Source organism: Marmota marmota, unplaced genomic scaffold (genome assembly GCF_001458135.2).
Source record: "Marmota marmota marmota unplaced genomic scaffold, marMar, whole genome shotgun sequence".
Taxonomy (NCBI): domain Eukaryota; kingdom Metazoa; phylum Chordata; class Mammalia; order Rodentia; family Sciuridae; genus Marmota; species Marmota marmota.
The window spans coordinates 29728821-29754035 of NW_026000185.1; the positions used below are offsets into that span (position 1 = coordinate 29728821).

A 25215-nucleotide genomic window follows, 5' to 3' on the forward strand; every position below is an offset into this window, starting at 1 on the left:
GGAGTTTAAATATAGCCCCCCCAAGCCCCCCAGAAGCCCCCCACCCCAAACGGGCACTCTACTTCCCTTCGTAGCTATGTCCGGCCCTACTGATATCCTTTGTCTCTGCAGCGCGATCCCCGCCTCTGTAGGCGGGGGAGCTGGTGTGAAAAGGTCTCCTTGACACTCGACCCTTGTTCCTGAGGAATGAGTCTCAGCGGTCTCCGCCCGGCTCTAAACCCGACAACCTCCCTACCCCGCCTCCTTCCTCCCCCTAGTGGGTAGCGCGTGCGCACACCCTTTTGGGCTTGCGCGGGTAGCTGCAGCACGTGCTGGAGATGATGCCCCGCCTTCAGTCCTAGGGGCGGGAACTATTACGTCGCTTCCTCAGGTTTGGTATACGCAGCGTGCGTCAGCACGAATCCGAGGGGCGTGGTTTCCCCAGTAAAGGAGGCGTGTCATGAATTATTCATGAGGCGATCGCACACCTCCCTTCAGCCCACCTACTTAGTAGGGCTTCGGAGGGAGTAAAAGGGAAAACATGAAGTAGAGACAGGGGAGAAGTGGAGTGTACTGACCGTATTCTTACGAACTGTTCTCAGTAAAGTGCGATTATGTCATTTTAACTCAGCCCCCCCCCTCGGAAATATTCTCTGAAGAAAAAAAAAGACAACGGAAACAGCCAAGGTTGTCCCAACTTTCCCCGAAAAGGCTCGCTCATTTGCCTTTCTCCAATCGCGATCACCACAGAACACCACGCCTTACTCTCCGCCTCCACATCCACGTACTGACCCCAACGCCTCCGCTCACCACCCGGCGCCTGCGCACGAGGCCCCCGGGCCCGCGGACGGCTCGCACGCGGGCCCTCCGGGGGCACCCTGCGACTTCGCACCGCCTTGCATGAAAGCGAGCGTGGGCGGGGAAATGGATTCAGCCCACCTTGGGTCCCTTGCCCCAGCCCTTGGGAAGCCGCGATTCGACGCCGTTTACCCCGGGTGATGAATGTCCCGGTCTCCATTTCAACAGTTTTAGAAGTGGATGGTATAAGTGGGAATGGAGGCCCAGGATAGTCTCAAAATTAAAGAGTGCGGAGACTAGAAGGGAGAATAAGTGTGAAAAGCTGACGGAAGAAGCAGTGTGTGGCAAAGAGATGAGTTGGTAAATGTGCTTCAGAACACTCAGGCACTGTTGCTGCCGCCTATTTTAAAAAGTGAAGTCGACGAGGATTATGGGATTTGTAGTTTAGGGTCTTCGTTTGGAAGATGGCCGCGCAGCAGCTGCCTTCCAACTGCGCATGTGCCTTGGTCTTGAGCGCTCCACTTAGGGGGCGGAGCTTGTGCACGTCCTCGCGCCTTCTCCTCTTGGCGGGAAAAAGTAGGTCGAGGTTGTAGGGGCTTGCAGAGTCACGGCTGCGGCACGCTGTGCTTATCACCTTCAGGTCTTCCTCGCCCCAGAAGGTAGCTGGCTCCTCTCCAGTTGCAGATGAAGGTTCAGGGTGCTGCCAGTTTTGGCACCTGTGTCTGAGGAGAAGGTTTCTCTTCAGGGCGATGACCAACTCTTGCCCCTTCTCCTCAGAACCTCTGAAACTCCAGCTCACCCCCAACAGGCGAAAATGACCAGTCCTGTGGCGGGCACCGGCGGTGTGCAGGAGAGCGAGGCTCCCAGGCCTGGGCGGGAGGGGCGCCCGGGGACACCCGCCCCTGGGGGAGTCTTGGTGGGGAGGGGACCGGCTAGTCGCCGGTCCACCCTCAGGGGAGTCGAGAACCTTTGGCTCTGTCCCTAAGAACTGGTGAGGGGAAAGGGAAAATGGAAGCTCGTCCGCAGTCGGGCTCGACCTCGCGCCCTGTGAGGGGAGGTGGTGCGGCGCCTGGGAGGTCACAGGAGACGTGCTTCTTTAAGCAAAAGCCCGGTTCGGGGGTTTACGGCTGCGCGGAGGGCGGTGTCCCACAGCAGGAACGTGAGGGCCACCAGCCATCGCGCTAGAGAAGCGGCCGACCCCGCTTCTTTGCACCCTCTGAACTAAGAAGCTGTAGTTTACGGTGAATTTATTGATAAGCTGTGAGAAGTTTAGTTCGGGTAGTTGCTTCTGAGGGTAAATAACTTGGTGTGGGCATAAGGGTTCCTGGAAACGACTTTTCATCTTGTGAAAAAGCTGAAAATCAGGTTTGAGGAGCGCGCATGCGCCCGAGCCCACCTACGCACAGAATGGACCCTGCTTCCTTTCACGGCTGGAGAATGAATGCGAACCACGTGCTGCTAGACAGTGATGCCCAGGGGAGCGCAGACTCTTGAGACTTTAAATATAGCCTTTAAATAAGTTCTGAGGCTCACAGAGTCCATGGTAAAGTACAATTCTAAAGGATTTGCTTTTCTTAGACTAATGACTGGAGGAACAATATGAAGAGGGAATCTTAAAGGCGGAATTATTTTTTTTAATATTGCCAAGACTAAATTATTTTACTAGGTAAGGTCTTTAACTTTTTGATAGGAGAATTCTTTTGTTCTCAATTTATGGAGGGCTCCAAAGAGTTTTTTATGTGGTTTGTGTCTATTGATGTTAACATATTAGACATTAAAACTCTGAAACATGTAAAATATTTACTTAGAAATAACTCATAAACTCGCTATATAATATTTTTGGGAAAAATGCATTTTCCTAAACAGAAGACATTTTAGTGGGAAGAGTGGCATTGTTTATATTTTCACAAACCTCATGTCTGCTTAGTAGAAAACAGCCAGATTCTCATCTGTTTCAATCTGTTGTAATATCTTGTTTTAGTATAAGTGTATGAGAAAGCCAGGCGTGGCTCAGGAGGCTGAGCCTGGCAACTTCAAAACCAGCCTCAGCAACTTAGGGAGATCCTGTCTCAAAAGATAAAAAGGGCTGGGGATGTGGCTTAGTGGTAAAGTTCAATCCAAAGTAAAAAAAAAAAATAGTATATGAAAAAAAAATGCAGCTTAACACAAATAATTAGTTGGAAAAGAAAAGAATCCTCAGGGATTTTGGACTACATTTTGAGGATGCAGTCTGGGCTGGATAATTTTATCTCAGTATTAATTATGATTTTTTAGTGTTTTATTTTTCTTCTTGGGATTGAACCCAGGGGCACAACCACTAAGCCACATTCCCAGCCCCCTGGTCGCCCCACCTTTAAAAAAACATTATTCAGAGACAGGGTCTCTACTAAGTTGCTGAGATTGGCTTTGAACTCCTGGTCCTCCTGCTTCAGCCTCCCAAGTCACTGGGATTACAGGCATATGTCACCACACCTGATTTTCTTTTATTATCTTGTTCTAAGTTCTTTTAGTTCTTTTTCCCTTCTCTACTCTTTTTGTCCCCCATGTGCTGGGAATTAAACCCTTGATAGTGCTAGGCAAATGCTCTACCACTGAAGTAAATCCCTGGCCCCTACTCTCCTTTCTTAGGTTGAGTGAGTGGGATACAGTTTATGGGATTTTCTGGTAATTTTACTTCCTATGGTAAAGGTTTTGGGACTGTCTCTGTGTCTTTATTGTCAGCTTCATCTCTCCTTCCCTATCTCCTTTTCATCTAAGGTAAGAAAAAAGAGAAATGCTAATCCTGGATCTAGAGTCCTTAGTCTGTTCAGAAGAAAGTTGGTGATGTTTTCTATATTTATTAGCTATGATTTCTTTTTTTCTCTCTGAACCAGATTTCAATATTTGTTATTGTAGAAAGAAGGAAATTAATCTGAAACAGGGAGCAGAAACTTGAGTTGTCACTTCTTTGCTTTCTCTTCTCTGTGGGTCAGGCTAGAACTCTTGTTTAAAAGTAATGGTCTTCATCATATTTCTCCTTAGATTAAGGGGACCTTTAAGCAACACAACTTATAGATTTGCTATGTCTTGTTAATTTAATAATAATACACAATTCTATCCAGTTGCTTGGAGTTTCAGAAACACTTTGGCCTAGAAAGGTCTGTGTAGGTTTAGATAAGGATTTGAACCTAAATATTAGAAAAGTTTGTATTTTTACATTGGTCAAAGTATTCTTTTTATTACATTTGAAGAATTTAAAATAAAAAATATATTTTTCATTGGTGTATTACAGTTGTATATAATAATGGGATTTTTTTTTTACATATTTGTACATGCACATGGCATAAGAGTATAATTTGGCCAATATTATTCCCCATTATTCCCCTCCTTCCTCTGATCCCTTTCCTCTACTGATTTCCCTTTGATTTTCATGAGATTCCCTGACTTTTCTAAAAGTTAATTTTTTAATTGGTAATATGTATGTTATAAAATTCAGAAATAATGCAGTATCATGAAAAGCTTCCTTTCATTCTCATCCACCGAGATCTACTGCCCAGAGGCATTTTGATCAATTTTTTATATATTCTTCCAGAGAAAGTTTATGGATAAACAAGCATATTATGTAGACATACATTTTGAATAGCCAAATATCATCTTAAAAACATTAATTTTCATTCTACTTTTCCTCCCTCAGTACAGCTGTTACAATTTAAATTATCTTCATGGGTACTTTTCATGAGATTTTTCAAAATTCTGGAGTCTAGGAGAAGATATGTTTGTCATTTATGGTCACATTTTCATTTGTGGTCAGATGTTCCTTTTGCAGCTTAGTAAAGTTTCTAGCTTTTACTGAAGATCATATTAAAGAAAGAGAACAATTTGCTTCAGCGTTTCTCCCCCAAATTTCTACTTGCCTTTTTTTTTCCCCCTGGAGAAATTATGTCTGGGAATTGGTGGTGATGAGTTAAGATGGACACAGTGAGGAAATGTGCTCCTTAATATAAGGGAAAACTAGTTACTTCAGAAAACCATATCTGAATTGTTCACATTTATGAAATTAAGAAAAGGAACAGAAAAATATCAAAGGATAATTTAAAAATACTTTGCATGTAGCCATGAGGAGTGCATGCTAATCAAGCCCCCAATACCTTTTGAGTTCACCTTCTGATCTAGATGGTGGAACTCTAACTTGAACAAGTTTGGCATTTGAGTATCTTAAAATCTTCAGATTCTTTAACCAGAAGTGTCTAGGAACCAAAAAGACTATTTTATGTTGCCTTTATGTCTCTTTGTGGTGGGAGATTAAGTAGTTAGAAGAACTGAGTGTCAGTTCCAGGGTCTTCAAAATTCAAAACCAACAGCCAGAAACAAGATCACTAAGTAGAATGGATGTGTTTTTAGGATTTAGAAGCAAAAGTCTGGGTTGGTCTGGGTTCTAATATGTATTAAGACTAAGACTTTGGGCAAACCATTTACCTCACGTTGTGTATTTTTCTTCTGTAAAAAGAGGAGCTGAGACTTTATGCCTCTAAAGCCCTCCTAGAGCTATATTGTTTGTTACAGTCACCAAAATCAGGAGGCTGGGATGTCATTGGGCTAATGCTTGCCTAGCATGCTCCAAGCCTTGAGTTCAATCCCCAGCACTGAAAAAAAAAATGGTGTGTATGCTTTAAGCCTATGTGTTTTAACATGTATTCTTACGTATGCTTTCTGTATGTTGTGTTAAAATGATGGTGAAACATTGCATTAGACTATTGGGTTTCAGCACAGCTCAGTTAACAGCACCAACTTTGACAGACATGTTCTGATTCTGGTTTTATGGTTTATTAATTCTTCAATATCTCTAAATTTTGTAAGCTGCAGTTTCTTCACATATAAAATGGTATCTAAGATTTGTTGTGAGAATTAAATGAGATAATATATAAAAGGTAAAGAAAATAGTGTTGAATATATGTTAACCATTATCATTAATTGCAATATCAATAGTAAGAATGAAGCACATTTAGAACCCCTCTGAATAGATTGATGAATAGCTATGAATATCAAAGAAGGTGCTGAAAGTTCTTATTACTAGGTTTTAAGTAGAAGAGTAAGATAGAAGGTTCAGTTCTCTGAAGACTTCTGCTGGTTTATGAATATTTCTGAGCTATAAACAGACATTGGTAGAGTCCAGTATTTGGGAAAACATTGGCCTTAGGATCTAAGTAAATGGAAAGCAAACATTACAATGATGTCAAAAAGGGGATTCTCTATGCATAAGAGAATTGCCAAATTATTGGTATTCGAAGTATGTAGTGGAACTTCAGGAAATGGAGAAAAGTGCTCACTCTTGAACTCCCAGGACTGTCCAAGCCCTACAAACACTACTTGTACTAATGCTTCCACCACTGCCACTCCTATGGCTACCTAGTATGAGTGCCCACCTTACATAAAACATGGTTCTAGGTACTAAAAATACTAAGGATTTTTGCTCATATTTAAAACAGTAATTCTCATTATTCCCTGGTATGTAATTGGTACTGATGAATTGGGGAGAAGTATTGTCAAAAAAGCAGAAATGTAGTCAAGATTCCCAAGCAAATAGATATTAAACTCAAGAAAACAGGGAGAGGAAAAAGTAATCAGGGTCCAGGGTTTTAGCTCATTGGTGGAGTACTTGCCAAGTGTGTGTGGGCACTGGGTTTGTTTCTCAGTACTACATAATAATAAAATAATAAAGGTATTATGTCCATCTACAACTAAAAGAAGAATATTTTTTAAGTGATCAGAATCATCGTTCATTTCTTTTTTCTAACAGAGGCAAAGAAAGCTGTGTTTCTCAGCTGAATGATGACAACATTGCAGAAGAAAGAAGGTGAGCCAAGAATGAGGGAGGTTCACTTTATATATTTATCTCATTTTCTCTTTCTGAACATCCTTCCCACCAAAGGGCAGTTCAATTCATATATATTTTCTGTTCACTCTGTTCAAATTTCTACTCTGAAAGATACTTTGAGCAGAAATAAATATGATTTCTGAACTCATAGGGAGAAGAAAGACATTTAAACATCTATAACATAAAGTTAAATGTGGTAAGTGCTATCTGAGAGGTGCAAAGTATTATAAAGGCTCAGAAGAAAGAGATATTACTTATACCAGAGAGGATCAGTGTAATTTCATGGATGAGGTAGCATAAGATTGGCCCTTGAATAGTTTGTAGATTTTGGCTAGTGCTTTGAAGCTAAATTCTCAAAAAATTTTATTCAAAATTAAGCAAATTTTTAAAAATTTACACTTGAATACTCAGATTTCTATATGCCTGTATTTTTATCACCTTTGAATTGGTTCCCAAACCAATTTGGGACTGTGCCAGAATCAACTAGTCTTATAAAATTATAGATTTCTGGGCCTCACTTCAGTCTACTTCATCATAATCTGAGGGGGGCGGGTGATGTGGAACAGGCAGGGACAGACCTAGGAATCTGAATTTATTAAAAATTCTCCCCATATAATTCTCATGTGGCTAGTAAAGAGACAGTGTTCAGCAATGTCTGTTAGACTGTTTCATAAATTCCATTTGATCAATTTCAGAATGTGGGAAGGGATCAAAGAAACCCTTTGCCCCACCTACACAAAAATTGCATAGCATGATACCGCATGGCCCCAACTCACACAGAGACGAGACCCTGGGGATCAGTTCTCCAGTGGCAGAAGCCAAGGCAAGCCCACCAAAAGCCAGGTTAGAGAAGGAGGAAAAGGCAACTACAGAGGATGGTCCAGGGGTTGGTCAGGAGAAAAAAGGAAAGGCTCAAGACAAGCCAGCAGAGAAGAAGGAAAAGGTATGAGTCACATTAATGAACTCTCATAGGAAGGTTCCTCCTACACTGCCCCCAGCCCCTGGGGCTAGACAAACAATCTTTTCATGTTGGGGAACTTCATCCTGTAGTTACATTATTATATTTGTGGTTTTTATTTTTTTAACTTCTGTTTTCTTCCCTAAGAGGCAAAAAGATATTTTGATGAAAGCATTTGATGAACTAATAGAATGAGGTAGGTTAGAGGTGGGAGTAGAAGTAGACAGAAATATTATAAACATTTCTCTTTTCTTCTACTCCTTTATTCCCAGGACATCTGGGATAAAGTTTATGAACTCCTTAGGTATGTTGACTTCATACCTTCAGTCCTGTGAACTTAACTGCCTCATCTAAAGGAGGCTTTCCTGACTGGCCAGAGGAAAGAACTATGAAAAGATAAGCAGTTTTCCCTTCTTACCCTCATCTCTGCAGGGAAAATCAAGTCTTACCAATGCAGAATTTGAAGAGATTGTCCAGATTGTGCTTCAGAAGTCCCTTCAGGAGTGCTTGGGTACGGCTTGTGGTAAGAGAAAAAAGGTTTCAGTTAGGTAAAGTGACTTATCTGAGAAGTAGTGTAAGTTTGACATATTTTCTTCTCTTTCTTCCTCATAAGTAAAGAAACATTAGACAAGACTTTGAAATACTTAATTCCTTATCAATAGGACCATGGCTAACCCACCTAAGATAAAAGGTACAGACCTTTAGAAAAGTGGATTACATTTGATTTCAGAATATAGTCTTAAACTAAAAAAAAAAAAAAAAAATTGAGGGCGCAGGCAAAACTGGGAATTGAACCCAGGACCACTCTATTGAGCTACATCTTTAGCCCATTTTATTTTTATTTTGAGACAATGTCTTGCTGTGTTGCCCAAGCTGGCCTCAAACTTATGATCCTCTTGCTTCAGTCTCCCGAGTAGTTGGGGATTACATGCAGCACCATCATGCCCATCTCACCTACATTTTTAAAATGCTCTTTTTTATAATATTTTAAACTGCAATTTTAATTCATTTCTATATGTTTACAGTCTACTTAGGAAAGAAAAATTATTTTCCCAGATTTGAAGAATTTAGTCTCCATCTATACTTGTATATTTCTGTTTTTAATGTTTTAACATCTTCTTAGGGTTTTGGTTTTTAGAAGAAAGAACTCTATAGTATAGGCCCCAGGGCCTTCTCCATAAAGTTTGAGGCTAAGGAGAATGGTCTGACACTTCAGCCATTCTCAGGGATACTTCTGTTCCTAGAAGGGGTTTGAGGAAAAGATAATTTGTGTGTGTGTGTGTGTGTGTATTATTTTCACATATACAAAATAAAGTTATAATTATCTAGCTGTCCTGGAGTGAATCAGATCAGTCTGGAAAGGCTTGAAGAAAGATACAGATTTCTAGTTTTGTTTTTTTTTTCTGAAAATTTAAAGATTTAGGTTTTATCATATGACAAGTAGCTAAAGGTAAACTCTTCTAGGCACAGGAAAGAGACAAATGTTATGGTTAGTAAATATTGAGTGATTGTTTTATCACTTGTCTGCTTATAATAATCTGTTTTGGGAGGGATGGGATCTGGTCTTAATTTTGCAGAGACTTCCTGTGTTCAGACCAATTCCCAGTCAGACAAAGAACCAGGCATTGCTTCTGCTACTGATAATGATAACGCTGTTGGGTAAGTTTATCCCAGGGAGGCAAGTTAAACATGGGGAATTAACATTGGGAAATGGTGATTTATCTATATATCTAGTCATTTATGGTGTTTCTACTGATTATAGGCATGCACCACCATGCTCATCTCACCTAAATTTTTAAAATGTACTTTTATAATATTTTAAAATGTAATTAAAAATTATATAATTTTATTTCTACTGATTTCTCTCAGCTAAGGAAAGAAACCTCTTTCAGCTGAGGAAAAAAATAAGCAAGTAGACGAGTAAAATGACCTCAGGTGGCTTTAATGGACGTAGGATTGGTATTTTTTTCCTTGTTCATTCTAATTGTGTGCTGTACCACCAAGCATACCCTTACCCCCAAATCTAGAAATCTTTTATCTTTCTTTCACCCTTGAGGTCTTTCAAAAGTTGCTCCTTTTGACTTTTTCATTTGAAAATATCATTTTCAGAGAGAGGAAAATGATACCTCATACTCCAGAGACTTCAGCCTCTGTAGAAGATGTCCCAGAGATAAGAACATCTAAATCAGCCCAACTGGTTCCTGCACCTTCTGAGAAGAAATTTAATAGACTTTCCTTAAGCAAAAGAAAGAGGGAAGCTCGTAAGTGTAGTCGGATACAATTTGATTCCTGACTTAGATACTTAAAGAAATGAGAGAATGGGACAGTTAATAGGCTGAGAATTTTCAGTCCAAGTCTTGAAATTATTGGGCTTTGATTGCTCTTTTTCACTGACCTTTTCTATCTACAAAGATTCTTTTCTTCACCTCCTCACCTCATAATGTTTTGTTTTACCTTCCCAGAAGATGAAAAAATGGAGAAAGTTCAAGGTGGACATGAGTGCAGAGAGAAAGACCAACCAGAGAAAATGATTCAGGGTGATTCTCAGATCAGGGGTCAGCAAAAAGGGGAAGAAAGTGGTTTTGGTGAGTTTATTCAAAGTTTATCACTTGGTTTGGCAAGCCCACCTGGGCTGAATATTCAAAATGGAGGAGAGAGACAAGGATTAGAATGTTAGAGGAAACTGCAAAGACTCTAACTTTCACAGTTGCTTGTTAAAGAATATGCTGCTGAGGAAGAGAAAGATTCTATTCATTCAGTCATTTATTCACATAATCCTTACGTACCAGGCATTTTAGATAGTACCCAGGCAGAAAACTAAGATGTGGTCAGAAAGGTAGAAGAAAAATTATGAGAGTGGTATCACAGATATCAGAGGAGGAAAGAATTTGAAGAAAGAGGGAGTGCTTAGTCATGTCAAATGCTACCATGGAGAAGCCAAAGAGGGTAAATATTTGAAAATGCTCAAGGATATCACAGTTAGGAAGCCATTAGGGTTTGATAATAGTTATCATATGGATTGGTAAGGGTGTATGGATGGTTATAGTTAGTTGAAGAGTAAACACTTTTTAGTTAGTATACATGTGAAAATTAAGAGGGAGAAAATGGACAGAGTGGGAGAGTTGTGGGAGGGATATTCAGTTTATAACTTTCTTCTATCTATCCATCTATCCATCCATCTATTCATCTATGAATAACAAATGAGACAGGGTCTTCCTGTGTTGTCCAGGCTGATCTCAGACTCCTGAGCTCAAGTGATCCACCTGCTTCAGCCTTCCCAAGTACTGGGACTATAGACATGTGCCACCATGCCTAGCATTATCTTTTAAAAGAGAGACTTGATCATATTTATATGTTGAGGGAAATTTATTTATAGAGGGGGATAAATTGAGATAGGAATGGGAAGAGATTCAAGGAATTTGTCCTTCACCAGGAAGGACACCTTAGCCTTTGAGATGGGTTGAAGGCAGAGTCACAATGAATATGGATTTATTTATTTTTATGAATTTTTTTTTGTGCTGGGGATTGAACCCAGGGCTTTGCATATGCTAAATATGCACTCTACCACTGAACTATATCCTCAACTTATTTGTTTTCTTAACTACACTTATTAGTGTGTTAATTGTGTGCTATGTACATTAGGAGCTAGAAATACAGTGATGAATAAATTTGATAGCTCTTATTCATAGAATTACAGTTTTTGTGTGTTAGATAATAAAAAGTATAATATGAAATAATCAAGGTGACATTTAGATATTTATGACAAGAAATAAAACAGATCATACAATATATTAGTAGGTTCAAAAATTCAGACATAAATAGCTAATACTTTGGGAGAAAACAGGCTTGTACAAAAACCCCCAAAATAATAGAAAACAAAATCCAAAGTATAAGGATTGGTATAGTAAAAAGTCAGGTGGTATCTAATATGTATGTGTGTATGTACATTGTTTTGATTGTAAAAGCGTAATAGAATTTGCACAAACTTGGAAAAAAACTCTAGAAAGACTATGCGGGTACCAACAAGAAAGATAGTCCAGATTAGTGAACCATTCCTCTAATTACAATGACATGGTAGCAATAAGGATCTGGAAGTATAATCTAATTGGATGGTCAGGTGGTCTGAAACTCAGATCACCACAAGGGAGTGTTCTAGGTAGGTTTGTTTCTTGAAAAGAGAACTTAAGAGTTTTTTTTTTCTTTTGGTTTTATTCGAACAGATAAACTTAGATGTACCTGTTAAGAACTATTCTTGGTATACTGTAGACCCTGTTGACCTGCTCTCCAGTTCTTCCAAATAAACCAGTGTCATTAGGTTTATGTGGCTCCCTCTTCTATACTCATTACCACCAGGATAGGATTTTCGATTCACAGATATGAGTTCGTTCCCTAGGTGGCGCCTGTGAGTTGAATTATGATTGTAGTGAATTTGTCAGCCTCTTGCTGTAAGTGAACCATTCCTTCTGTTTCTTACAATTGCCAAGGAAAGGAGTCTTCTGGAGAAGAAAGTAGAAAGGGGTGAATCCCCTAAATACAATTTTCACTAAATATTGTGAAGGAAAAGAAGAGTGTCACTAGGAAATGATGGAGACCTAAGGAAGATTGGGATAGTCAGGGAATTTCATAGGAAATTATATTTCAGATGTAACCTGAAAAAAAAAAAGAAGTTATTCAAGTGAAGAGTAGAATAAAGTTTTAGGTAGGGTAAGTTTGTCATATTCCCAGTACCAAAAAAAAAAAGAGTATGATTGGAGTTCAGAGAGCAAGGGAGGGAAGTGGGAAAGTGCCTTAGGAAAAATGGAAAGAACTAGGCAGTGGTTAGATCAATGACCTTGACCGTGCTATAGTGAAATTTTTATACTTTAGTGCAGTGTGTCATTCTTAATTTCTTTTTTTATGTGCATGATACTGGGGAATAGAATCCAGACCCTTGCACATGCTAGGCAAGTGCTATACCACTGAGCTATGTCCATAGCCCTTTTTAAAATCTCACTTTGAGTCAAGGCCTTACTAAATTGCTTAAGCTGGTCTTGAACTTGTGATCCTCTTGGCTCAACCTTCTGAGTAGTTGGGATTACAGGTGTACATCACCATGCCTGGCCAAATTAATGTTTAAAATGATCCTTTAGTGATAAATTAGTGGTTGAAATATGGGGAAAAGAAGGAGGAGTCAACCAATTACTAGCATGGCTGGGATTAGGATGATAAAAATGGAGAGAGAGAAAGAAATAGATAGTTTTATGATAAGTTTTAGAGATAAAATTGTGACAACTTGGTAATGAATTGGATATTGGGGATAGGAAGAGAGGAAAGGTTCTGTCAAAGATGTTTGGTTTTTGGCTTAAGCAGTTATGTAAAAAAAAGTGATAAGAGTGGAAGAACAACACATTTGTGGGATAAGATTCAAGTTTAGGTGTACTAAACTTGAGATCTTTGTGAAACTTCCAAATAAAAGTATCAGGGTTAGGGATGTAGTCCAATGGAAGTGTATGTACACATGGCCAAGTTCAGTTCTCAGCAGAACACACACACACACACTGCCAAAAGACAAGGTGGATTCTGTAATTCGGGTATGGAAATGGATTTCAAAGATATGGGAATGGGTGAGCTTGTCTAGGGGAAAGTATAGTGTGGGGAAAGAAAGCCCATGATTGGGCTTTGGAACTGTGACATTTAAAGATTGGATGGAGAATGAGGAGAATCCAGCAAAGGAAACTGAGGAGGAAGCTGTCTGAAAGATGAGGGGAGGGGACAGGAGAATGAGGTAACACAGAACTCAGGATGCTAGTGTTTATGGAATGAATGGCCAATTGAAATGCTGTTAATGTGTGTCTGTGACATCAGTCTTCATTATCCTGGAACCACATGATGAACATCAGTTTTTCAGAGCACATTGTCTTTTCCTTTCAGTTGTTTGAACAGAAACTTTAAAAAATTGCTGTCATTGGATATTTCATCCCAAGCCATAAATATCCAGTTTTATATCATTAGAGTGGTTTCTTTCCATTCATTTTCTTGTGAATAATTATCACTTTCACACAAGAGAGTGAATTTACCAGAGGAACATAATGGTTGGTGATATGAATTGTGAAAATATAGTGATACCTACGTGCCTGGTTTTTCTCTAGCAACTTTCAGTTTCAGGAGTGTAAGCACAGAAAAGGTAGAAACTGGGTTCATTCAAGGTGGTGTTTTGTCATGGGTGGAAGAAAGGACAGATAAAAAGGCAGCTGAAGATGTCTGCAAGAGAGTCTAAGGAAGTGTTAGAGAACCAAAGGTGATTGGTTCAGAGTGAAGAACAGAGGTTGTTACCAAGCAGAGAAGATGGGAGGAGATAGTGGATTGAGAAAGTTGCTATAGGGCTCATTGAATAGGTGAGGTAGGAGAGGACAGGGCTTTTTTTTTTTTTTTTTTTTTTTTTTTTTAGTTTTAGGTGGACACAATATCTTTATTTTACATTTATGTGGTGCTGAGGATCAAGCCCAGTGCCTTGTGCATGCCAGGCGAGCACTCTACCACTGAGCCACAACTCCAGCCCAGACAGGGCTTTTTTTTTTTTTTGGTCAGAGAAGATATTTGAATAAATGGATCAAAGGGTTTACGATTCCCGTAGATGGCTGGTTGGGGCATGTGGAAGTGGGAGTGGATTACTGAGGTGGCATGGAGGAAAAATTTAAGGAACTGAGAGAATGGGGGTTTTTGGGGTGGTTTTCCTGTGGTCATCTGGACTGAAGTCTAGAAATGGAAGAAAATAAGACAGCTGGATGCCAGCATATTTACAGGGGAGATGGAAGGATGGTAGAACCTCAAAGGAAGAAGAGATTTAAATATAGTAGCAATGGGAGTAAGGATGATGCTGGCGCAACATTCTGTCCTGAGAGACATGGACAGTGTGAGAAGGGACAGAATCCACTTAGAGGGCTGGGGTAGAGGTCAGGTTGAGTGTCATTAGTATGTCTTCAGGCTTCATAAAGGAGGCAGAGGCTCAGAGGTTAAGTATATGTGAACATTTGTTGCTCAAGTCTGGAATTTCAAAGGACACTGTGGAAGAGTTTGGGAGGGGAAGTGTGTGGGACATGAAGTCAAGATGTGGGGATACAGAGGTTGAGATGGGAATTTAGAAGGTAATGGATAAATGGAGGCTTGGCCTTTGGGGCCCAAAGCAAATGGGAGAGAAGTGCTAGACTTAGATCAGTGTCTTTGGGAGGAGGGTGAACCCAGGGCTGTTGGTCTTAGAGGTTTCAATTTGGTGATTTGGTAACAGGTAAATCAGTTGAGATTCAGATAAGAACTGTATATTGAGCACAAGGGAGGCTGGTTAGCCCTTCAAAAGAACCTTTCAGGAGTGTCATACAACAGAGAATGAAGCACTCTCAGGAAAAATACCAGGCAACTTTTTTTTGATGGGGGCAGTGTTGGGGATTGGACTCAGGGCCCAACACATGCTATGCCAGCACTCTACCACTGAGCTATACCCGCATCCCTAAGGCAATCTTTTTATCTAAGAACTATTAATACAGGAAACTATCCTTCTGCTTGCTTGAATTCCGAGTTTTAATTTAGTCTGATCTTCAGCAAATAATTATCTTCTCTGAGCATTGGTTTTCCCAGTCATAGGGCAGGGATTGGACTAGTTGATATGTAAGATTTATATAGAGATGTGATTCTGGGGGAGTGGGAAAGTTATATTGATTTTTAGTTGGATTGAAGAAGGAATAACCTATTTTTGAGTCTTTTATGAAAGTTTTTTTTTCTTGTCACAGGTCAATGTTTAGTTTGGGTCCAGTGTTCCTCTCCAAACTGTGAGAAATGGAGGCGGCTGCGTGGGAACATTGATCCTTCAATTCTCCCAGATAATTGGTCTTGTGACCAGAATACAGGTAGAAAAAAGTAGAATTTTTTTTTCAGGTTTTATCGTTCTTCCTTCTTTCCTGATATATATTCCTTAGATTAACTATGACATAGGTGTATTTTACACTCAAGGGGTCCTTGTAGTGACTGGGAGAAAGGAGCTTCTTATCCTGTGGAGATGACTGTGGGCATAAATAGTGGGAGAAAGACATCCTGTAGAGTTACACGAAGAAAGGGCCTGGAATTCTGAATATATGTATTGTGTGAATTTCATTTTCTTCAGTATTGGTCTGATCCTCTCAATCCTGATTAGAATATTGGACTGGTAGATAGCAAGGGATATGGGATTTATAGGGGAAAGCAGGTGAGAAAGACCCAGTGATCTTAGAATTATAGAATGTTTGAAACTACTTTGAAGAAATAATGATGATCTTGTCTAGCTCAGTTATTTTACATATGAGAAAATAGTCTCAGAGAAATTACTCTCATACTGCTCCAAGGATGGGAACAGAGTCACACCAGGGTTTGTAAGTGGGAGTTTGGAATCTCTATAGAGTATCAGGAGGTAACACTCCTACTTCTCCTGGCTCAGGCTGCATTTCTTCCATGGGTCTCTATTCTTTTCCTCCAGGTGCTACTTTTGTTCTGCCTGCTTCCTATACTACTTCCTTCTTGTTCTCTCATAACCTGCATCTAGATTTCTACCTCATGAGTGTCTTCCTATCCCTTCATTCCTTCTCTCTCTTGGCAGACTTGGATTATAATCGCTGTGATATTCCTGAGGAGATCTGGACAGGGCGTGAGAGTGATGTGGCCTATGCCTCCTATGTCCCAGGATCCATCATCTGGGCCAAGCAGTATGGTTACCCCTGGTAGGGCACCATGATAAAGAGAAAACATCCATCCTGAGCTTGGGAGTGGTAGATTCAAGCAGGGAGGGAAAGAAATGGCAGACATTTGTAATGGGAACATTACTTGCCTTAGAAAGAACAAGGTCTTTCTAAGGCTTCTCAAAGTTAAGGTCTCACTTAAGTTAGACTGATCTTTAGCAAGTAATTATTTTCTCTGAGCATTGTTTTTCCCAGTCATAGGTTGGGGAATCATGAGATGAGGGAGAAGACAAAATATCAAGCTTGAGGGTTTTGAAAGAGCGTGTTTTCTTGAGGTTTCAGGAAGAAAGGTCTGGCAATGCTGCCATAACTGGGTAGAAAATGGAGGGGGGATCCAAGGCATTTTAAAATATTGAGTTGTGAGAACATGCAAAGTGAAGAGAATGAGGAAGATTAGGATAGTTTCTTCCTTAGAGATTTTTGTACTCAGGGTTGTGGGAATGTGCATAAGAGTAAGACAACTCTACTAGGAAGACTCTGACCTTCTTTGTACATTGATGGAAGTCACTTTAGTCATTTGAAAGTGACCACTGGAGGGGACTAATGAGGGACCCTTTGGATCCTTTGTTCACTAAATGTATTGCCTTTTTCTGTACATGTATATTGATTAGCTTGTGTTCTGTTTATCTTATGTCTTCTCTTGTATCCCCTATGCCTGTCTTTCTTCCCCAGGTGGCCAGGCATGGTCGAATCTGATCCTGACCTGGGGGAATATTTTCTCTTTGCTTCTCATCTTGATTCTCTGCCGGTGAGTAATAAACAAGCATATCCATCCTAAAAGATATTTAGAGTTGGAAACATAGATTTAGGCAGCAGACTTGAGTGCAAAAAAGACCTTAATTAGAGCTAGAAATATGGAGGTAAGTTCTCACCCCTAGAAATAAACTTGTGTTTAATTAAATCTTTACCCACTTGTAGGGCATTTATGTTTTGATAAAGATGCTTTGACTAGAATTCCTGAGGTCAAAATGGAGGAATAGTGGGATGAGGTGGAGTAGGGGATTCAGACTTCAGGGAACATATGAAGCGCAACACCTTCTTTGTAAGTCCCCTTATCTTTCTCCACTACTTGTGGCAAGAGGAGAAAAGTAGATAGGACAAGAGCCAAACAGACTATCTTTTATTACAGTCTAAATACCACGTGACATTTTTTGGAGAAACAGTTTCTCGTGCTTGGATCCCAGTCAACATGCTGAAGAATTTCCAGGAGCTGTCCCTGGAGCTAGCAGGAGTGGTGAGCAAACCCGTGTGGAACCGGGGGGGTGGGGGTGGGGGGTGTCTCTTGTGATACAAGGAACTGGAAGACAAAAATCTTCCCTTTATTAAGTGTGGTCTGCTCCCAGGGGAAACTGTCTGGAGATGGTCTTTGGTCTGATCAGTTATGCCAAGGGTAAAATTATGCACGAGGCACTCTTCTTTTTGCTGGGTTGCAGTAAGGTAACAATTTTTTTCAGTCTCCTTCCCTGCTTGCAGATAGTGGATCTTCCTGAAGATGAAGGTACTCTACAGTTGAGCCAAATCAGGACTGACAGACATGAGGGCCCAGATTAATTTAGGATTTACCGTTCTCAGTGCTATGGACATTTTGGATCAGATAATCTTTTGTTGTGGAGGGCTGTCCTGTGCACTATAGAATGTTTATCAACATCCCTGGGGTCTTCTGGCATCTAGCCCTGCCCCTGACCCTGCTTCTAGTCATGACAAACGAAAAATTGTCTCCAGACATTGCCAAATGTCTCTGGGGCACAAAGCCTTTCTGGGTTTAGTATGTCATATTTCCTTCTTAGAGTTACTTTGTGTCCAGTGGCTATAAGATGAGCAAAGGCCCAGCAATTCAGGGGTCTTAGAAAAGGAAACAGAATTAAATCAAACAGTTGTATCTAAAGAAACTTGTGAGAAGCTTAAAAGTAAGATCACCTAAACTCCTTTGGTTTTTTAAAAAATTACCATTAGATTCACTTTGGGGACCAAAATGTCAATTGAAAAATTTTCTAGGAATTGGTGAGAGGTTTATTAGAAGGAAGAGGAGTGCTGTTTCTGAGTGCAGAAGACTGAGAACAGAGGAGTGTTATCTCAATAATTGGAAACAAATAGTTAAAATAATGTCTGGTGGGTTGCAGCATGTTGGGATCACTTCTCTAATATTTATTATTGACTGATCTTTAAAGCAGTATCTATTATTGACTGTAATCTTCTTCCATTTCAGAAAAAGTGCAGGAATAAGGACTACAGTCAGAAACTGGTGGCAGCCATCATGATGGCTCAGAAGGCAGAACAGATCAACATTGGGGTGGGAGAGTGTTCAGATCACATACTTGCTTTTATTTGGGGCTTAGACACAAAGAAAACCATACTCCCCACTGCGTTCCATAGTTGTTATCTTAGAACTGCTCTTTTTTCTGAGACCAGATTCCCTTGATTCCTGAAGTCATCCATTTCTTCCCATGTCCTTGAACAAATGGGATCTTCTCTCAGCCTAAAGAGACACAGTTTGTGGTAGGGGTCATCCTACCTCCCTATTTAACTTCAAGTCTCAGATATTTGTACCCTAATCTCTTTTAATCTGAGAGTTTTTCAGTCTCAGATTCTGCCCATGGGGGTAAGGGTGGGGTTGAGAATGACGAACTGAATTTCTCTTTCCCTGTTACTTGTTGAATTATGAATAAACTGGGAAAATAGATTATAGTTAATCTCTATAAAAGTCCAGATAGGCCTAATATAATATTTCAAGTGAAAATGGTGTGGAAAATGAATACAAATTTTGTCAGAACTAAAATTTAGAAGACAGAGGGCAAAGGCTCCCTCAGGAAGATAGTGGATGATGTTTTTGTTTCTTGGTTCCCTCAGGAGCGGGTCAACTTATTTGGTTTCTGGAGTCGTTACAGTGGATCTGACAGCAATGGGAATGGAAAAGGTAGAAGTGGAGGGGGAGGCTGAAGAGGAAGGGGAGAGACTCTTCCATGAAAGTGGCAGCTCAAGCTTGGTTCTGGATTCTGTAATAGGAGACTCTTGTGAATTTCATTGATCCAGTATTCAGGATGGATCGACAGATGGATGGAGAGAAGAACGGGGAAAAAGAGGGTGAAAAGAGAATGTAGATGGATAGTAATGAGCTTTGAAGAGGGTGGAATCATGATATTTGGGAACTAATTTTATGAGGAAAATATCATTTGGACACAGAAGGCAGAGTTAGAAGATGGATTCTCTGGCATCAGCTTCATAATTCACCAACTTTTTTTGTAAAAATTATTTAGCCTTTCTTTTCTTTTCCTGTTCTAGACCTAATACTTTCTGGGGCTAATAGCCCAGAGTCCTACTTGGAAAAAGAAGAGGAAGAATCAGAGATAGAGGAGGAGAAAGAAGAGAAGAGAGTAAGATTAGCTTTAAATATTGATTAGATCAGGATCGCCTTTTAGGAGAGTCCTGTAAGGAACTGGTTGTGGTGGGTTTACATTTGCTATTATCCATTTCATTTCTGTCTCAGGGAAGACCAGCTGGCTGGTCTTATGTCCTAGAGGTCTCCACCAAAGGAGGCTCTCTGCAATCCTCCTTGTTTCCTCAATTTCTCACATCTCTAGAACATTTTTTTTTATTAAAATCTCAATTTATACCATATTTCTGTGGTCCTTTCTGGAGCAATTTGAGAGAAGAGTAGATTGCTTTTCTACTCTTTTCTTTCCTCTGTGGACCCTTAGGATATTCATTCACTCAGTTACTTAGCATCTCTTATTCAGGAATATGAAATATAGATTTTTCACTTTCTCTTTTAATTATTTTTAATTTTTAATTTATCAGCTTTTATCATGCTTGTGACCTAGCTTTATTTCCTTCTTTTATGTATTAAAACCTTGCATTGACTAATACCAAACAAAATGGGAAGGTGACCGTTGATTCCCTAAAACCCACCCGCTATTCTACAACATCCCTGTCTATTAAGACAGTTATATGACTGAATTTATCCTTTTTTTCCCCTGTTCTATTCACAGGATCCAACTTTGCCTGGACCAAAGCCAACCAAAACACATTCAAAAATGCCCAAGGCAAGACGTAAGCAAGCCTGCTGGAAAGGGGCTGCGTCTCACAGTTAAGGCAGGGCAGAAGCAGAGAGTATTAGGAGTCTTCAGGTAGCTGGGTCCATCTATCTCAGCTCCAAGACCTGAAAACACAGGCAGGACTAGCTGATTGTATCAGGGAAGAAACTGTAGGTTCCTCATTTCTGTGTTTTATAAAATGTTAGGTTAAAGATGGGAGGTTTTAAATTCTTAGCCAATAAGGATGGCTTCCTAGAGAAGGCCGACTCTCAGGAGAACAGTGAAGAGAAGGAGAAGATGGGGGGGGGGGCGGAATGNTCTTAATGCCTCCTCATGCTGCCATTTGTATGTCTAGTAACAACTCAGACTTAAGTGTTCAAAACAGAGCTCTTCATTTCCTCCCACACCTGTTCCTCCTCATTTTCTTTCCCTCCCCACAATAAATGGCAATACTGTCCTTCAAGATGCTTCCGGCCAAGGGCCTTGGAGTCCTCGTTGGCATTCCCAATTCAATCTGTACGAAGAAATACCCTTAGAAATCTATCCCACTCTTTCTACTGCTTTTTCTCCTCTGCTTTTTTCACCACCAATTGACTCACATACAAAATTCATTTATACATTTTTTTTCTTCCCCCACTCCAAAGTAGGTCCTATCTTTGGATGTTTTTAATTACTTTCTCCAGAGCCCAGTTAGCACCTGACATGATAGGCACTCAATCTATATTTGTTAAGTGAATGAATGAAATGAAATGACTTTCCTTGGGAATTCCAGGCATTCAACCATGGTTTTTCAGCTTCCTATGTTACTATTGAGACAGTGATCTGCATATGGGACCTGTTTCCTTCCTCCCTGGAGGTCATCTTCCCCCAGGGTCCATTTTTCACCCTCCTGTTTGTTTTGCTGTCTGCATTTCCTGGAAGGAGTTGTTCCTAAGTGTTTAGTGTAAACATAGTTGAAAAGTGGGGCTCTAGCCTTGGGCTTCCCAGGCACAACTGACACTAGGCAACAGTCATCAGTGCGGGGGGATTCCGTGCAAGGATGAGACCCCAGTCTTTTTGCTCAGTTGTATCTGGGGTTTCTCACCCCAGAATCCCTCTGGTTCACCTATTCTGGAAAGCAAACCTCCATTCTTTGCCTGGGAGGAATGGAGTTTCCCCATTACAACTGTGTTGTAATTTCCAAATACATCTTCACTCCCACTTTCTGGGATACCTGGGGTTCGTGGGGTATTCATCAGGGGAAAAGGACAGACTGGACAGGCAGCAAGAATGACAAGAGGATCTGGGGAGCTGGATGTGTCCAGGAAGACATGTTCAAGTCTGAGGGGAAACCAGATGAACATAAGTTGCAGCTTAGAAATGAAGGAGGGAAGGAAAGAGGATCCAGGAGAAAGACTGGAGGGAGCAGTTCTGAATAGGAGAATCTCTGAAAGCCTGTGCATTCTGGTCATTATCAGGGGATAAAGCTTGTGAAGGTAAAGAGCCTGGTCTGTTGGAGGACAAAAGAGTCGGGGATGGGAGAGTGGCTGTAACAGGCACCTTGTATGGTTTTCCCAAGGAGACTTCCCAAACAAGCCCCTCTCCCCCAATCTTGGGAGGACAAATACTCACCTGGCTGGGCTTTGGGCTTTGGTAGGCTGATCTGTAGGAGGACCAACAGCATGTCAGTGTGACATCCATGATGATCCTCCATCCCACCTTCTCAGCTGTGTCCTGCACTCAGACAATCTTTCAAGGAACTAGGGTAGCAGAGAAGTTCTGCCCCAACAGTCAGGAAAGGGCCTGGGACTCAGCTGGCATTCTGCAACCAGCTCTCACCTCTTACTGTCCTGTACAGCAAATCCTAAGACAAGCTCTTCTGGTCAATTGCCCCTTCATCCTTGCCCTATCTCCAAACTTTACTTCCTTCTTCCCCCTTGAACTTCTTGACCACTCCTATGTTTCTCCTTGCTTTCCTCCATTGTTCTTTCCTTCCTTTCACAAAAACAGCTTCTAGCACTTTCTCCTTAGTGCTGGCTGCTTCTGCCCATTGTAGATTCAGCCCCAGGGTTGGAATTGTGATCAAGACTTCTATTGCCACTGTGGACCATTCCTCTTAACTCTCAGTTGGTCCTCTTTCTTTTTCCCTATTTAGACGTCTTGGCACTCTTGTTGAAGATCATTTGATTGTAAATTCAAGAGTTTATTTCTGGGTTCTCTATTTTGTTCCAATGTCTGTCTTTATGTCAGTTCCAGGCTGTTTTGATTACTGTAGCTTTGTATTGTTTTGAAATCCAGAAGTGTGGGTCCTCCACACTTGGCTATTTGGAGTGTTTTTGTTTTTTAGTACCAGGGATTGAACCCAGGAGTGCTTAATCAATGAGCCACATCCCCAGCCCTTTTAATTTTTTTTATTTGAGACAGGGTCTTTCTAAATTGCTGAGGCTGGTTTTGAACTTGCAGTCCTCCCACCCCAGCCTCCTGAGCCACTAGGATTACAGGAGTGCACACCATGACTGACTTATTTGGTGATTTTTGAAATTCTAATTTTAGGATGAAATTTTCATTTCAGAAAGTAATGCCATTGGGATTTTGACATGGATTGCACTCAATCTGTAGATTCTTTTGGGTAATGGGGCATCTTAACATTAATTCAATTCATGGTTATGAGCTGTCATTCCAATTATCTGTGCTTTCTTTAATTTCTTTCCATAATGTTTTTAAATTTTTTTTTAGTTGTAGATGGCTTATAATACTTTTACTTTATTTATTGTTATGTGGTCCGCAGGATTGAACCCAGTGCCTCACACATGCTAGGCAAGTGCTCTACCATAGTTGCAACCCCAGCCCTTCCACAATGTTTTGTACATTGTTTCCAAGTATTTTATTTTATGATTCTATAATAATTGGATTGTGATCTTTCCCCACCTTGCTTCTCCCACCACCACCACCTCTACTAGTANGGAATGTAAAAAAAAAAAAAAAAACCCAAGCGGGATGGGGAACTGGAAGCCACTGAGAGAGCTCACTAGATTGAGAATGAGCAGAAGATGTGGAGCAAGGCAGAGGCTAAATGTGGGGAGACAGTCTGCCCTTTCCAAGTTGTTATTGAGAGAGAAAAAATATCCTTGATATTTTTGGGGTTGGGGTGATGCAGGCATGGCAGATAGACAAGACAGGACCCTGAAAAAGAAGATAGTGAAGAGACCTCTGGGCAGTGAATCCATACTGCCTCCTGCACCCATAACGGGAAGGAAAGAAGGACAAAGGAATTCTGATCTGGACCAGCCAGGTAAGGCTCAAGGTCTAAAACACTGGAGAAATGAGATCTATATCTGCATATCCTCTCCAGGATCATTTCTGAACAATTCTACAGCTTTTCATTACATTAAAGAAGGAATGAAAATCAGAATGAAAGCGCATGCCTCACATTGTACCCGGCACACACAGTATGAAAGTATGATGGGTTTTGAGTTGATTGATTCCAGGGAGGGGAGAATACTGAGGAGCAGAGAATGTTTATTGAATGTTACTGTAGACTGGCTAGATGGGTACTTTCCTTTTCTTTCTTTCTGTAGCTTTATGACTCGATATTTGACATTTTAAATATAGGACAGCTGAAACTCAAAGAGTTTAAAATTTGTTTTAAGACCCATGTTGAGCATATGGATATCCATGGCTTTAATCCAAGTCTTTCTGACCCAAAAGCCCATGTTATTTTTTTTTAATTAATTATTTTTTTTTTTTAGTTTTCGGCGGACACAACATCCTTGTTTGTATGTGGTGCTGAGGATCGAACCCAGGCCGCACGCATGCCAGGCGGGCGTGCTAGCGCTTGAGCCACATCCTCAGTCCAGCCCATGTTCTTTATACTGCGATCTTTTCCACAGATATGTTTTCTTTGCATAGGTATTCAGAATTTTACTAAGCCAGCATAATCTTGCCTTTTAGGACTCTGAACTTTATTCCCATTGCATCTAGGCCTTAAGAAAAAATTTCAAGTTCCCCAAACCAAGGCCTCAGCAACCAACTTGTCTCAGGAAAAAGAAGTTAGAATGATGCCGAAGGGCCTGACCCCACCAGCTCATCACGTGGCCTGTCCCTTGGAGGGGAAAGAAGGGCCTAGACCCCAGGAACCACTGACTAAGGAGGCTGAAAGTATCCCCACTGAAGATGAAGCTTCCAGTGACCTGGACCTGGAGCAACTCATGGAAGATATTGGAGGAGAGTCCAAGGAGCAAGGGGAGCCACAGCATGGAGAGGATGCAGAGGGGTTCCCTGCAGCCTTCTTTGAGGAGTAGTCCTCTGCTCTTATCCTACTATTCTCTGCAGCAGGGGAAAGAGTCTCTTGGGAGGTCCCTGAGCAGTTGATAATTTTGGGGTTGTTAATTGGCTACAAGTTCAAGTCAGTTGTGCAGTTTATGTGTTAATAAAGCAGGTTACTGATGTGATTTGTTTGGCTTCTGTCTAAGCAGTGCTTCATTTTGGCTTCTTTCCTTCCACATGTTACTGTGGCATATCAGTGCCTCTGATGGGAGGCTTGCATGTCATAGGAGCTGGGGAAGGCAGTGAGACCTGAGTCCTGAGAGAACCTCCAGAAGGGTAGGTCTGGTTTCAGATCCTGGCTCAGTGATACTAGCCAGCTCTATAGCCTTGGGCAAGCACTTGAACTATCTCTTCATGCCTCAAATGGGCACATGGTCTAAGTAGGATTGATGTTTTCATGAGGTGATGGGAGGCATCAGGATAATGCTAGTGGTTACGGTGAGGGGAGATGATGGTTAGATCAGAAGCAGTCCTTGGTTCTGTGGTGGCTACCAGGGTTTGGGGATTTGTGTTTCCTGGCCTGAGATAGTCACTGAGAAAAAAAATTCT

At 40.9% G+C, this 25215-nt stretch overlaps 1 protein-coding gene across 11 annotated transcripts; it reads left to right on the top strand.

Moving 5' to 3' along the window:
• Positions 1-403: 403 nt before the first annotated feature.
• Zcwpw1 (zinc finger CW-type and PWWP domain containing 1) lies at positions 404-24791 on the top strand. 11 transcript variants are annotated; one of them, XM_048790018.1, is made up of 17 exons: positions 404-1436; positions 6554-6610; positions 7327-7574; positions 8022-8112; positions 9140-9248; positions 9699-9850; positions 10052-10174; positions 15353-15469; positions 16192-16312; positions 17003-17078; positions 17460-17564; positions 18537-18620; positions 19178-19244; positions 19610-19701; positions 20317-20377; positions 23498-23632; positions 24090-24791. In XM_048790018.1, exons 2-17 carry the CDS (start codon positions 6583-6585, stop codon positions 24128-24130), a joined length of 1650 nt encoding a protein of 549 aa, XP_048645975.1. In that variant the 5' UTR covers positions 404-1436; positions 6554-6582; the 3' UTR covers positions 24131-24791. The 11 variants fall into 11 exon arrangements, with proteins under 11 accessions (XP_048645975.1, XP_048645976.1, XP_048645974.1 ...); XM_048790019.1 differs by having other exon boundaries at positions 408-1436; positions 24292-24465; XM_048790013.1 differs by having other exon boundaries at positions 451-1436; positions 24322-24791.
• The last annotated feature ends 424 nt before the right edge of the window (positions 24792-25215 follow it).